Source organism: Helianthus annuus, chromosome 7, assembly GCF_002127325.2.
Source record: "Helianthus annuus cultivar XRQ/B chromosome 7, HanXRQr2.0-SUNRISE, whole genome shotgun sequence".
In the NCBI taxonomy this organism is placed as follows: Eukaryota; Viridiplantae; Streptophyta; class Magnoliopsida; order Asterales; family Asteraceae; genus Helianthus; species Helianthus annuus.
The window spans coordinates 135,018,339-135,033,903 of NC_035439.2; the positions used below are offsets into that span (position 1 = coordinate 135,018,339).

The window sequence follows — 15,565 nt, forward strand, 5'->3', positions numbered from 1 at the left end:
AACGTCTTTACTTTAGCCTTCTTGCTCAAATTCATATAGTTATGAGCCTCCATTAGATCTCTAAATTAGAACGTAAACACTTGAGGGATGTTACACCAAGAGCATATACCTTGCCACCACCGTCACCGCCCTGCCCTACACGCCATGAAAATATGATCCGTGACTTCATAATTAGCCTCACAAAAGTGCCCCCTTGAGAATTCACAATTATGTTCCTTCTTCTAAGAGCATCCACCGTCGGGATCCTATCCATTTCTGCCCATCATGCGAAAATATTATACATTTTTGGCACCCATTTACTCCATTCTATAGCATAGTTCATACTTACGTCAACATTTTTTTTCAACAACCCTTTTAGTTATCAACCGAGAATAGGCCTTCATTGTTTTCTAACCATTGCCACTCATCCTTGGAACCAGAAATCTCTACCGAATCAAGCATCCCAACCAGCCTATTCCATTCAGTGGTTTCCTCATAGGATACTATAGGGTGTCTCCATCTCCATTTCCACATAACTATTTGGCCCACTTTGTCAAAACAATCCCCCATCATGCACGAAAAAGAGAATCAATTTGCCATTGTTGACTTTTACATTAAAATTTCAGTTCAACTAACTTTTTTTTAATGTCAAATGACTTTTATACATTTTATTTAATGAAGTTAATACCATAAAATCGATATATCTAACTATTACAACTAGGACTGCAAACGAACCAAATGAACATGAACAACACCTTGTTCGTGTTCGTTTGTTAAGAAATAGACATGTTCACGAACTGTTGATAAACACTTACCGAGATTTTATGTTCATGTTCGTTTGTTAAGCAAAGGAACTTATTCGTGTTCGTTTGTTAGTTTTAGGCAACGAACGAAAAAGAACGTTGATAAACACAAATGGGCACAAACTAATGTTCATGAACACAAATAGAAACAAACGAACACAAACAAGCGTTCATGAATAGAATATATAAAAGAATAACACTTATTAAATATTTTATTTGTCGTAATTTTGAAGTATTTATATAAAATTAAAAACTAAAAACACTAATGAAATATCGAACACAAACGAACATGTCACCGAACGTTTACGAACATAAATGAACGAGCGCGGCCTCTGTTCATGTTCGTTCATTTAACTAAACGAGCGAAATTTTTCTTGTTTGTGTTCGTTTGTATAATAAACGAACAACACAAATGAACTTCCTGCCGAACAATTTATGAACTGTTTGCCGAACGTTTGGTTCGTTTACGGCCCTAATCAAGGAAGAGACATTTCTATGGGTTAAAAATAGGGCGTTGTGTAATAACATCGAATGGGTCAACTTGGTAGATTTCAACATTGGTGCTAATCTGTTTCTTTGGTTTGTTATATTTTCCTAGCTTCTTGCTAGATGCTATATTTATAATTTTATATATAGTGGATGTTGTTAAAAAAAATTATTTTACATTAACCGTAAAAGAACATAACATTTTCAAAGTTTAGCCCAAGTTTTGATAAAATGAACATACAATATTTGCCTTTTCTAACATAACTTGTGTTTTCTACGTAAGAATATTGATGTGCATATTTTATTTGATACGAAAAAGGTATATCATGTCTTATTAAGAAGAATCAACGGGCAATGCCTATGATAGTGACCCACTAACCCCTCTATACTTTTAGCTGTCTTTGTTACATTTGTTAAATAATCATGCACCTACCAATCAAACAATATCTTTTGAAGTACTTAAATATATCGTTGTAATATTTTCAAATACAAGAAAAATATAGACACCATAACAACATTTATAAATAACAATAAGTTTCTTCCAACATTTTGTTAGAAATTAAATATATTGCTTCATTCGACTACTAAATATTTGTATTAAATTGACACACATTTTATTGCCATGTTTAATTATGCATTTAATTTTAAAACTCTAATAATCAAAACAAAGTTACAAATAACAATAATACCTACTAAGAAATAGGAGCATAAACAAGTCGAACTGAGTATGAGTTTATTTACACCTGAACTCAACTCGTTTAATTTAAGAAAGCTCAAATCTGACTTATTTCAAGTTCCATGTTTACACCAAGGGCTCGACTCATTAATAGTTTCTCATTTTTGAGCTCGTTCGTATATAATTTCTTGAATATTTAAACAATTATTTATATTTATATACCTATAAAGTTATTATATATATTATTTATTATCAGTAATAATCTCTCTATATAATAAAGGAATGTTTGTAAATCCTAGGTGTTAACATTCTAGGCTCCCAAGTTATACTGTCACATCCTCAAAAATCCACACGCGGTGTACTACCGCGAGGCGTGTGACCGACCAGGATCCTAACAACTAATCATGATGAACTATTTTGATACGATATAAATTTTTCTAACTGACACAATTAGTGTTCAAGGTTTAAACGTTAAAGACACAGTTTAATTTAGCAGCGGAAGTATAAAGAAAGCCCATATTAGTTTAAAACCACAAGATTGTTATTTATACATTAACCATGAAACTTACCAACCACGCACTCCAGCCGATTGCAATGTCCGTCCTAAGCTGTAACGAGCAACCTGCAAAGCATGCAGTTAGGGCTGTTCATGAGCCGAGCCGAGCCAGGCCAAGCTCGGGCTCGGCTCGATTATAAACCGAGCTGGCTCGGCTCGGCTCGTTTTTGAAACCGAGCTGAAAATCTAAGCTCGGGCTCGGCTTGGTTTTAAACCGAGCTGGCTCGGCTCAGCTTGGTTTGTCTCGATTTTATAAAGAAATATTAATATAAACATCTTAAAATTCAGTAGCCTAAAATATTATTCAATACTTTAAAAGAATATATTCAAAACAAGTTCAACCAAATACATTAGAAACCAAAATCAAGTCCAACAACGCAAAATAAGTTTTAATTTCAATGAAATACAATATTAGTTCATTAGTATGGTAATCAACCTTCAAATATGTCATAGATATCAAATTACAAACCTATATACATGTAAATAGTAATCCGTTTTTTTGTAATATATTATAATGTATATAAAATTAAATTTTATTATAAGTAAAATAATCCGAGCTAAACCGAGCCGAGCTACAAAGCGAGCCAACTCGGCTCGTTACGAGCCGAGCCGAGCTAGGCTCACTTTCTAACCGAGCCGAGCCGGCTCGGCTCACTTTTAAACCGAGCCATATCGAGCGAGCCTTTTCCGAGCTAAATCCGAGCGAGCTTCGAGCGAGCTCCGAACCGCGAGCTTTTTGAACAGCCCTACATGCAGTAGGGTGTCAACATAAAGTTAGCGAGTTCACCAGTTCATAGTTTTCCAGTTTTATTTCCAAAAACATTTTTGTTGTTTAATTACTCATTTATATCATGCCATGAGGAGCTACCCCATATGTAAGCTACTAAACTGCGTCATACCGAATATTCAGCGACCTCTGTTTGTTTGCCCCGTGTTGTCAATGTCTATCATCATTGACGGGTTTTGCCTGAGTCTATTAGTTCATGACCGATCCTCTCCAGGAACGGTGTGAGGTTGGTGAGACCTAGATAGCGCTATCAACTAATAACCCGTTCGCCAGGCCCCGACGACTAATCGGTATCATAAGTGGGGACTTCCGTGATAGAGTTTCGTTTAGTACACTTGTTGAATCTAATATAAATAGTAATTAATAAAACGTCCCACACAAGGGGAAAATGTTACCCGTATCCCACACGAGGAGATAGTAATACCGTATCCCACACAAGGAGATAGTAAGCAATCCCAAACCAGGGAAAGTGTTGTTACCGTTCAGCGTATCCCACACAAGGAGATAGTAAGCAATCCTAAACCAGGGAAAGTGCTGTTGTTACCGTTCAGCGTGTCCCACACAAGGAGATAGTGTAAATATTCCCTTCAAACATGTATGATACGACAGTTACTTGCTAATGGGGGTGGTGAGGGCTGCTTTACTCCTAGGTGGCCAATTAAGCGTCCTGCTACGATCTGTGTACTGTTCTTTATGTAAACAACATGACATGAACATACAGACACTATATAAAAAAGAACTTGTCTGTTGTTGCAAAATGATTCAGACTGTTGGTGCCTATCAGATGTGAATCAAACGACAAATGTTGTTTACAAGGAAATTTGTAGAGACTGATGATTACTTTATTTTTCTTTTACTTGCAATTTATATTTTTTGGATTTTGATTGTTGAATGAAAATGAAGTTTCAATCTTTGTTGTTTTTTATAAATTTTTTATTACTTATAAAATTAAATTGTTCAATCCGTGTATCACACGGGTAGCTAACCTAGTGTACTATATATATATAGGGAGGGGCTCATGCGAGAACCACCCTTATTGTGAGAACCTTGAGAACCAATGTGAACACAACCTAAAATAGCTAAAAAAACCTAAAAAAAACCTAACCCCCCCCCCCCCAAAAAAAAAAAAAAACCTAAACCCCCCTCCCCCACCCCCCAAAAACCTAAACCCCCCCCCCCCCCCCCACCCCCAAGCTAAAATGCTAAAAACTAAACCCCCAAAAAACCTAAAAAAATCTAAAAAAATTAAAAAAAAATCTAAAATTATTTTTTTGAATTTTTAATATTTTTATGTTAAAATCGCTACTTTTAGAAGCCAAAATTTTTTTTTTAATATTTTTATAAAAAATATTAAAAAATTCAAAAAAAAAAAAATTGTGTGATTTTTAGCTATTTTTAGGCATTTTTGGTGTGTTCACATTGATTCTCACGGTTCTCACAATAAGAGGTGGTTCTCGCATGATCTTCTCCCTATATATATATATATATATATATATATATATATATAGGGTGGAGTTATTGTAAAAAAGACCAAAAGTGTGAGAAAGGTAAGAAAGAATCTCAACCATTAGATCTAAATTAATTGAAAAGGGTAAGATAGTAAATGCATTAACAAATTCAAATATGGTAATCCTTGATTTAAGGATTTAGAGAGAGAAAATCCTTGATTTAAGGAATATAACCGTCCATAACATCATTCCTTTTAATTTTTTTTTTGCATCATTCACAGAATCAGAGCCATGTTCATGACATGGTGTTTTAAAAAAATTCATAGTTCAATGCATGGTGTTTTTACGAAAAAAATAAAACACCATTCAGTAAACAAAAATATAACACCATTCAGTACACAAAATAACACCATTTAGTACAAGATATAACACCATTCAGTAAACAAAAAATAACACCATTCAGAAACAAAAAAACACCATACAGAAACAAAATAACACCATTCAGAAACAAAAATAACACCATTCAGAAACAAAAAAAAAAAAAAAACCATCTAGTAAACAAAAAATAACATCATTCAATAAACAATATAACACCATTCAGTCAATAATATAACACCATTCAGTACAAGAATATAACACCATTCAGTAAATAAATATAACACCATTCAGCAACAAAATAACACCATTCAGAAAAGAATAACACCATTCAGTAAAAAATAACACCATTTAGTAAAAAATAACACCATTCAGTAAAAAATAACACCATTCATAAAAGATAATAACTCCATTCAGAAAAAAAAAAAAAACACCATTCACAAAAAGATAAAAACACCTCTGCATCATCTTCTCCACTTCCGTCACCACCACTGCCGACCCGGCACCCACCACCGCCGCACCACCAGCGTCAGAGGGCCGCACATCAGAGGGCCGCAATCTTGGACGAAAATTACATCAGTTGAGGGACATCCAGATCCAAATCGAACAGAATCGCGCCTCAGAAACTCGTGAAACAACAAATTATGAAACGATAATTAGGTTTAGGTTTTGTAAATGAGAACGTGGATCGATTGACGGTAAAATCTGGATTCTGGAGGTTTGTTACTTTTGAATTGGTTGTGATTTCAGGTTTTTAGGTTATTGTTCGATTAATTGGAGAGAGATCGGAATTATAGGAATTTTGATTTACAGTTTCCTATTTTGAATGGATATAAAGACTTTATTACCCCTATAATTTTCAATTCAGTCCAAATTAAGAAAAATATTAACCATTTTGGTCCCTATTGATCTCAACCATTAGATCAAAAGATCTAATGGTTGAGATTTTTTCTTACCTTTCTCACACTTTGGGACTTTTTTACAGGATCCTTTACCTATATATATGTATATATATATATATATATGCTATCATTATATTTATCATAACTTTGCTCATATAATATTTATTATGTAATTACATAAAATACAAATTATTTTAATATTATGTGTAATAGGATGAGGATCACAAACTTCGTAAAATTCCATATATGAATGTTAGGCTTGAACTCGTTTACTAAATAAGCTCCATTTTAAACTTGAGCTCAGATTCCAGCTTATTTACTCTCACCTTGATTCGTGTTATTTTAAGCCATTCATCTTTACTAAATTATTAAATTAAAATTTTAAAATATCAGAAGTATTAATATAACTATATTAATTAAAAGAATAAAGGGCCTTTGGGACCACTTATTACAAGTAATATTATTATATTGTGTGTTAGTTGAGGATGGTAAGGAATTAGGACAAGATTATTTAATATGAGTAAATAATTAAAGTTATTCACTATAAATAAACAGTTTATTAAAAAATGACAGAGAATAATACTAAAAGGAAATATAAATTAAATTAAATAACCAAGTCACCTTTAAATAAGAGAATGTGAGTGAAACTGAATACAGATATACATACATATACATACACATTATATAGTGAGAGAAAGTAGAGAGAGAAAGCACAGCACAGGGGTCCATGTTCCTCAACCGCATGACATCTACTTCAAGGTACATCTCTTCTTCATCTTCATCTTCACCGTTATTCAATTTGGATTCATTCTCCTCTTCAATTGCAGTTTGTTTGCAGCACTCGCAAGTTAGGGTTCCGATAGTCAATTGTTTTCAGGTACATCTCCAGATCTGAAGTAAATTCATCTCAAAACCTAGCTTATAGTGTAGTTTTTATGATAATTAGGTTTTAGATATGCAGATCTCGGATACATTTATAGAATTTGTAGTTAATTCATAGCAATTTTGTGTGTGTGTGTGTGTGTGTGTTGTTTGCAATTGCTTTGTTACTGTTACTCATGCTATTTTGTTAAGTTGTTATCTACATTTTACCTAGCTTATAGTGTAGTTTTTGTAATAATTATGTTTTGGATACACAGATCTCGTATAGTTCACTTGACATTTAGAGAATTTGCAGTTAATTGATAGTGATTTTGTGTATAGTGTTTGCAATTGGTAGGGGTGTGCACGGTTCGGTTCGGTTCGGTACGGTTTTTGGGCAAAATCAAAACCGAAACCGAAATGTCGGTTTTCGGTTTTTCAAAACCGTTCGGTTTCGGTTTTTTTTTCGGTTTCGTTTTTTCGGTTTTTACACCGGTTCTGTTCGGTTTTTCGGTTATTTCGGTTTTTGAAACAAAAGTAAGTAAGATTCAAAAATAAAAAAGTGTAATTCAAAATTTAAGAATCTTTCTTATATGGTTACATTTAAGTTATTATACTTAATCTTTTTAACTAATAATGTTTACATAAACGTAACCTTCTAATCTATTTTTATGTTTCTTCAAAGTTTTTATTAGGACTTTTTCTTTTATAATACTTTGAAGATTGTTTAATTTTTATATTAAATTTTGTTATTTGTTATAGGCAATAAATAAATCATCTCAATTATAAATAAACATCTTAATGTTTTTATTATAAGTACTTAATATTCAAGAATATAATTAATAATTTCTAATAGCATGGGTTAAACACTTAAACTTAAACATAAAAAAATATGTTTTTTTTCGTTTTGGTTCGGTTCGGTTATTGAAAATGGTTATCCGAAAACCGAACTGAAATTTTCGGTTATTAAAAATCCGAAAACCGAACCGTCGGTTTTTGTTTCGGTTCGGTTTTGTCGGTTATTTCGGTTACGGTTCAGTTATTTCGGTTTTCTGCTCACCCCTAGCAATTGGTGTATTGCTGTTACTCATGCTATTTTGTTAAGTTGTCATCTACATTTTACTTAGCTTATAGTGTTTTTTTTTTTTTTTTTTTTTTTTTTTTTTTTTTTTTCTGATGATTATGTTTTGGATATGCAGATCTTGCATTGGTCACTTGAATTTACATAGTATTGAATTGCAGGTGTTTGCACTTTGTTTTTAAGTGCTACTCATGCTATTTACATAGTACTGAATTGCAGGTGTTTGCAATTGGTTTATTATTGTTACTAATGCTATTTTGTTAAGTTGTTATCTACAATTTTACATAGTACTGAATGGAAATTGATTGTATTTCAGAGACATAGTTTGTTTTTCACCGCTCAGATTTGTTTATATATCTTTTTAGTAGATCCAGTCTATGTTGTCAAAAGCGCAAAAAGCGCACGCCCGGGCGCAGCGAGACGCTTTTTTTTTTTGAAAAAACGGTGCTGAGGCGCTAAAAAGCGCCGCGACTAGGCGCAAAAAATGGTGCTGAGGCGCAGCGCATAAGCAGAAAACCGAGTGCGTGCAAAAGCAAAACCCGCCTCACACGGGCCCGGGTTTTTGGAGCTGCATTTGTGTCCGCAGGAACCAAATTCCAGCTCAGAAACCCATTTTTGCACCCCGCGCGGGTAGGACTTGTGGTAAAACGTGTCATAAAGCTACAATGGAGTAGTAAAGGCTTTACCTTATAAACAACCACTCACTTTGTTCCCATACCAATGTGGGACCAAGTATTTACCACCTTTTGAGACTTTTTATTCACACATCCAAAACTTACGACATATAAGTCCTAAACTTTTGCTACTAACTATTATGATACAATCCTGGTTAACCCGCAGAATTAATTGGGTCAAACCTGATACAGTTATGGAGCAGATTCATATTTTGAATCATGGGTCAACTCGGGTCAACCTCAATTATTCAGTTACCAGAAATAGAGGAGTAAATCATGGGACAGTTTTACCTTTTGTTTTTATAAGTCCTTAGAGATTTAGGCTGATGGTGTCGATGTTTATTTATAAAATAATTAGGGTTTTTATACCTTTGTAATCGGAGATCTAATCCTTCTCGAATTGGATTATTCTATCAATTTCATCTTTCAATTTCAAGTTCTTATCAATGGTTCCATTGCCGGGAATCCCGATGATGCAGACCCGGAGCAACCAGATTGGAGGCAACGAAATTGATCACGATTCAATCGCTGCGCAATTGGACATCATTTCAGAAAAACTCGATTCCTTGTTATCCCTGAAGAATGATATTGCAGCGATCAGGGAAGCTTGGCTAGCAAGACAAACACAGTTAACCAAGGAACCCGAGGATGAACCTCACGGACCGCTCCTAGATCCGGTCAAAGAGGAACATCCTGATAGTGTCGACGAAGATCGATTTGAGCACGTCTTGGGTGGTCAATTGAAGATCAACGATGGTGTTTATAGAATCAGAGGCGGTGTTCGATTGAAGGCAAGAGATGGCGTCCTATTCCAGATTGGAGATTTGGAAAAAAATCAAATTCCCATGAAGTTGATGTGTGCCAAATTATCTCTTGTTCACATGACTTCGTGGGCTGCTCAAACTAATAAATGGGCTAAACATGGTGGACGGAATGATCCAGATATGTGGAAAATTGGGAACAGAGGTTACCATTACCCTCATCGAGTGGGAGTTGGCCCACTTGCACATAACAAAGTGACTGCTTATTGGTTCGATATAGGTCTCAACTCTACCATCGCTGTTAAAGCTCGTGATTTCTGGAAGCATTCGACTAGAAGATTAGTGGAGGGACAGATCTCGGCAACCATAGAATGGCTTATTGCCTGGTACAACAATTTTCCGTCATTCCGACTTGAGGACAAGTCGTTTCACCGGCCGGGATGTATTGATACAATCCTGGTTAACCCGCAGAATTAATTGGGTCAAACCTGATACAGTTATGGAGCAGATTCATATTTTGAATCATGGGTCAACTCGGGTCAACCTCAATTATTCAGTTACCAGAAATAGAGGAGTAAATCATGGGACAGTTTTACCTTTTGTTTTTATAAGTCCTTAGAGATTTAGGCTGATGGTGTCGATGTTTATTTATAAAATAATTAGGGTTTTTATACCTTTGTAATCGGAGATCTAATCCTTCTCGAATTGGATTATTCTATCAATTTCATCTTTCAATTTCAAGTTCTTATCATATTAGCTACATGATCTTAAATGGCATATATAATAGTTTTTTTAATTTTATATGTGGAATCTTATTTATTTTCAAAGCATAACATATTTTTTATATTTTTTTTCTCTATGTGCGCTTTTCTTAAAAAAGCCCACGCTTTTTTTTGCGCCTTGCGCCTAGGCTCCGGGCGAGGCCAATGCGCCTCGCCTGCGCCTTGCGTCTTTGACAACATAGGATCCAGTTGTAGCTGGAAATGCATAGATTCTGTTTTCCTTTATGGGTAGTGACCAGTTAAATTCTATATGTTTAAAAATTGTTATAAACTTAATTTGAACATGTTGTGTAATTTTAACATTGTGTGATGGGATTCTTTTGATAAAGATGGTTTATGATATGGAACACAAGTGGAAATTAGCAGTTAGCATCAGGATGATTACTGTTCAAACATTAACAGCTAGGGAAAAATTAAATTGAATTCAAACAACAATCCTCTATGAATCAACATGCTTAATGTCAATTTTTAGTCTTTTTATGTAGGAACGGTAGATTATTCGTTTATATACTTAGGTCTCTGGTTCCATTCCAGTTTTATTAACAGTTCTCTACAGCAGCTAACTTGACAATGGGGAAGTCTCCTGGAAAGTGGATCAAAACTGTGCTTTTCGGGAAGAAGTCATCGAAATCTAATCTCTCCAAAGTAAGAAAATACTATTTATGCACATCAATTGAGGAGATACATTTTTTATTTTATTTTATTATTGTGATTGACAAATTAATCCCGATACCATACTATTTCTTGAAGGATGCTACCTCAGAAATTAAGACATCTGGCAAGGCAAAATCAGAGGATTTTGGCACTGATTCTATGGTTATCTCTAGCCCAGTGCGTCCCGTTACTTCTTCAATCGGAGAACGTACAGAACTAGAGAAGAGTTCGAGTGCCAGCTTAATGCCTGATACAGCTGAAGATTCAAGAATTAATGTGGAATCAAATGCATCAAATGGTGAGGATAAAATCAAGCTAGAGCAAGCTGCCACAAAAGCACAGGCTGCTTTCAGGGGCTATTTGGTAATATTATTGAGCTTGATTCATTTATTTTTTTTTCAATGGAATATGCTGAATGTTTAGGGTTTGTTTAAGTGTCTCATCTTTTTATATCTCCATTCCACATTTACTTTCATAGTTTCATTCTTTTCATGGTTATGCAATATTATGCCTTAAATCGTGTTTTTACATTATCGAGTCTGTTTGTCTTTTTATACGCTAACGTAATTAACCATACGTGTAGGCCCGAAGAGCATTTCGGGCTCTCAAGGGTATCATAAGGCTTCAAGCTTTAGTTCGTGGCCACTTGGTTAGGAGACAGGCTGTTGTTACTTTGAGATGCATGCGTGCAATTATTGAGTTCCAAGCGTTGACTCGTGGCCGAATGGTCAGACTTTCTAATGGTCAACTGCTTAAAAAACAGACTTCAACAGCATTTGCGGTAATTCTCTCTTCTTTATTATCTTTAATCAGTTGATGTTGACTTTTGTATTTACTGACTTTGACTTTTTCCGATACTTGTTTTCTAGGATAAGAAACCTGCAAACTTGCTTGTAACATCCCTCCGAGTAGAGAAGTTATCAACAAATGTGTTCGCCACTAAGGTATTATGTCATTTTAATATAGAGTAAAGTACACGGATGGTCCCTGTGGTTTACCTAAATTTTTTATTTGGTCCCTAGCTTTACAAAAGTACACGGATGGTCCTTGTGGTTTGAACTTTGTAACGCATTTAGTCCCAAGCCAACAAATCTAAAGGTTTTAGCATGTCCAAGTTAGGGACTAAATGCGTCACAAAGTGCAAACCACAGGGACCATCCATGTACTTCTGGAAAAACTTGGGGACTAAATGCGTTACAAAGTGCAAACCACAGGGACGATTCACAATCCATGTACTTTTGGAAACCTAGGGACCAAATCCAGAGTTTTGGTAAACCACAGGGACCATCCGTGTACTTTAACTCTTTTAATATATCAGTATCATTCATTACATGTCTACATTCCGAGAAGTTGACCGGTGCGTTATTCCTTAATTTAGCTTGTTGCTTCATCTCGTACTACGATGCCGTTAAGAATTCAATACGAACCAACAGACCCAAATTCAGTAACGAGCTGGCTCACGCGTTGGTCATCTACTAACTTCTGGGGCCCACTACCCCATCCGAAAAAACCGCTTGATGCAAAGCCTAAAAGAAAGCAGACTAAATTACAAACTGAAGAAACCGACAATGGAACCGCGAGGCCAAAACGAAGTGTTCGCAGAGCAAATAATGATAACAGTCCCCATAATGAAAACGAAAAGTCCAAGCGTACCGTGAGAAAAGTCAACCACCAAGCTGACGCTGGTCAAGAACAATCTCTTACTGAACTTGAGAAAGTCAAACGTAATTTACGAAAAATAGCTGTTTCCGCCTCTGGACCTCCTGAAAAATCAGAACTCGCCACTGAAAAAACTTCACCCGGTTTAAATAAAGTATCAAGCTCCACTATTTCAGAGATTTTGGAGAAAAACAACGGTTCGATAAACGATTCATCCGCTGAAAGCGTTAAACCGCCAGAGCCAGAAGAATCTCCGGTTAAACCACCCGAGCCAGAAGAATCTCCGGTTCAACCTCCAGAGGACAAAGACAAACCACTTGATCAACCTGACATCGAGCCACCGTCCCTAGAAGCCACAACGAAGCTAGAAACTGAATCGCCTGCAAAGGGTGAGTCAAACGGGAAGGAAAATCAGAAAGCTAGAAGAAGAAAGTCGTTACCAGCAAAACAAGAACACCATGAGAGCGTTGTATCGCTGAGCACACCCACCTTGCCAAGCTACATGGCGGCCACCGAGTCAGCGAAGGCCAAACTTAGGGCACAAGCAGCGGCAAAGGCGGCAGAAGAAGGCGGTGAAAACGGTTTCACCAGGCGGCAGTCTCTACCATCCTCCACTGGTAAACCAAACTTGGCTTCGCCACGTGTTCAGAAGCCGTTGCAAGCCAATGGCAAAGGAGGGACTAAACTTAACAAACCCCAAATATCTCCTAAAGATGGTAAGCAAACCAATTGCCGTACTTATTTACGGGTAAATCACACTTTTCGTCCTTTATGTTTATACCAAATTTCAGTGAATGTTCTTTACCTTTTAAAGTGTCAGGAATCATCCTTTATGTTTAAAAAACCTTGCACTGTTTGTCCATTGACACTAACCCAGTTAAAATTTTCAGTTAAGCTTGGGCAATTTAGTCATTTTATCCATTTATTTAAAAAGGTATATTAAAAATTAAACAAAACGAATAAGAGATATAAACACTCCTTCTCTCTCTAAATACCATAAAAAGACTAAACTACCCTTATGTGACCAGACTTAACTGAAAATTTCAACTGGGTTAGTGTCAAAGGATAGACCATGCAAGGTTTTTTAAAAACGTAAAGGATGATTCCTGACATTTTTAAAGGTAAAGGACGTTCACTGAAATTTGGTATAAAGATAAATGACGAAAAGTGTAATTTACTCTTTATTTACTTTAGTAGGGTGATTGATTAATTTTTGTTTTTAGAAAAAGCGATCCAGGCGGGATGGAGGAGGTGAGTACAGGTATCTGTGAATCCTTTATTGCAGGTTGGGTATTGATGTTATTGTGTTGTGTTAAATAGTTTGATACTCGTGTTTCTTGTTACCGGTTTGATAAAAAAATGTTTTGTTTCTGGGTCGGGTTGGGTCATAGTCAATGTCTGAATGTATAGTTATGAACCTAAAGTTTTTTTATTTTTATTTTTTTTTTAATTTTTTGATGTTGATGTGTCTTATTTTTTTTTTCCCTAATTTGTGTGATTGAGATGTTATAATCAACGAATTGCAAAAATTCATCCTAATAGGACTTGTTACTGTAGTAAAACGTAATAATAAGCAAATAAATAGGTTATGAAGCATCTAAACAGGTGACTACTATTTCAGAAAACAACAAATCAAACAACCTAGGTTGGCTGGGTCGGTCGGACCAGCCAAATTATCAAAAATGGTTTGGTTTGCGGGTGAGGCCGCCTTTAACCCATGGGTTTACTTGCCAAACTCAGCTTTTTGAACCAACAGTACAGTATGAATCTTAATGCAACTGATTTTCTTTGTTTTGGACTGTCAAGTCAGTTTTAACGGCTTATTAACACCTTTACTATTTACCAAAAAGAAATCTATCGTAAATTCGAGTCGAATAATATAAAGCAAGATCACAAAATCTGTCATTCACACCAAACTTCAAGTTATACAAGAACTTCCAAGTTCCAGGAACCATGGTTGATTGCAAGTTTTGAACTCCATTTTTCTCCTATAAAAATTACCCCATATCTACCATTTTTAACACATCAAGCTAATTCTAAATATTACCTCTAAGAGGGGAAGCTAGAGGTGCTCAGCTTTGAAGCCGCATGTGAAACACCGCCGCCACCCCCTCGGGTAGGTGAGTGGCTAGGGGAGCTTGGCTACTCTTTGTCGAAGGTGAAGTGGGGGGTTTGTGACCTTTTAACGATAATTGTTTAATTTATTTAATGTTAAAAAAAGTTCTATGGTACTTTAGGGTAGGTGCCGCCAGTGTTTTTGTAGTTTTAGAGTACTTTAAGGTAGATTTGATGTGACAGTGCAGGATTGACTAGCTTTAGACTACTTTAGATTTGTGCCCTTTCCCCACGCATCAGGCTAATTCTCTTCTTCTACACTATTGTTCTTATCAACCTCTCATACATGGAACAACCGAAAACTTCCACAACGAGTAGAATTAGGTGAAATGGACGCCATACGAAAAACACAAAATGTTTATGGCTTGGAGCGAAGTGACGGAGGATGCAAATACAAGTAACATTTTATTGTTGCGGTGTTTATCTATTTTTAGTATTTACCTGTTTTTATGTATCATTATATATATATATTTTTTTAATAAACTAGTCAAAGGAACGAAAGGTTTTGAAAACATGCTCGTAACAGATTTCACAAAAAAAGGGCAGGGGGGATACCTGCCAAGTCATGAAATCATTTCAAAGTGTAGAGATATGCATTTAAAGATTGCACATTCTTTAGATGACCAACAATAGGCGTTGCTATGTTTTTTAACCAAGTGCGTTGCCAGTTTTTTTATTTTTATTTTTTTTAATTCTTTTACATGTTTTGCTACTTTACCGCCTTTCACATCTCTCAACTAAGCCCCACGGGCATGGTGCGGATTCGGCACTTCGAGTTTGTATGTCGATCGCAGGGTGAGGAATTATCTGTTGATAAATTTCGAGTGTTTTATCAGTTGCAGAGCAACTTAGGATTTTTCTCCTTTGCCTTTGCGCTGTTAAGAAAATTTTAATCACCCCCCCCCCCAAGAGCTTCCACGACTGGAAGATGAAGTTTCTTCATCCGTGAGGAGGTCATTCCGATTG

At 35.7% G+C, this 15,565-nt stretch overlaps 1 protein-coding gene across 7 annotated transcripts; it reads left to right on the forward strand.

The window, feature by feature from the left end:
- The first annotated feature begins 6,633 nt into the window (after positions 1 to 6,633).
- Positions 6,634 to 13,952, forward strand: LOC110927126 (protein IQ-DOMAIN 31). 7 transcript variants are annotated; one of them, XM_035975309.1, is made up of 9 exons: positions 6,634 to 6,771; positions 6,840 to 6,889; positions 8,073 to 8,115; positions 10,706 to 10,816; positions 10,922 to 11,188; positions 11,409 to 11,606; positions 11,695 to 11,769; positions 12,204 to 13,200; positions 13,708 to 13,952. In XM_035975309.1, the coding sequence occupies exons 4-9, from the start codon at positions 10,742 to 10,744 to the stop codon at positions 13,737 to 13,739; spliced, it is 1,644 nt and encodes a 547-aa protein (XP_035831202.1). In that variant the 5' UTR covers positions 6,634 to 6,771; positions 6,840 to 6,889; positions 8,073 to 8,115; positions 10,706 to 10,741; the 3' UTR covers positions 13,740 to 13,952. The 7 variants fall into 7 exon arrangements, with proteins under 7 accessions (XP_035831202.1, XP_035831203.1, XP_035831204.1 ...); XM_035975310.1 differs by having other exon boundaries at positions 10,728 to 10,816; XM_035975311.1 differs by having other exon boundaries at positions 10,731 to 10,816.
- The last annotated feature ends 1,613 nt before the right edge of the window (positions 13,953 to 15,565 follow it).

Coding starts and splice junctions, on each gene's coding strand:
- LOC110927126 (XM_035975309.1), top strand. CDS start 10,742: ATGGGGAAGTCTCCTGGAAAGTGGATCAAAACTGTGCTTTTCGGGAAG. Junction 11,189..11,408: donor CTGCTTTCAGGGGCTATTTG/GTAATATTATTG, acceptor CCATACGTGTAG/GCCCGAAGAGCATTTCGGGC. Junction 11,607..11,694: donor AGACTTCAACAGCATTTGCG/GTAATTCTCTCT, acceptor CTTGTTTTCTAG/GATAAGAAACCTGCAAACTT.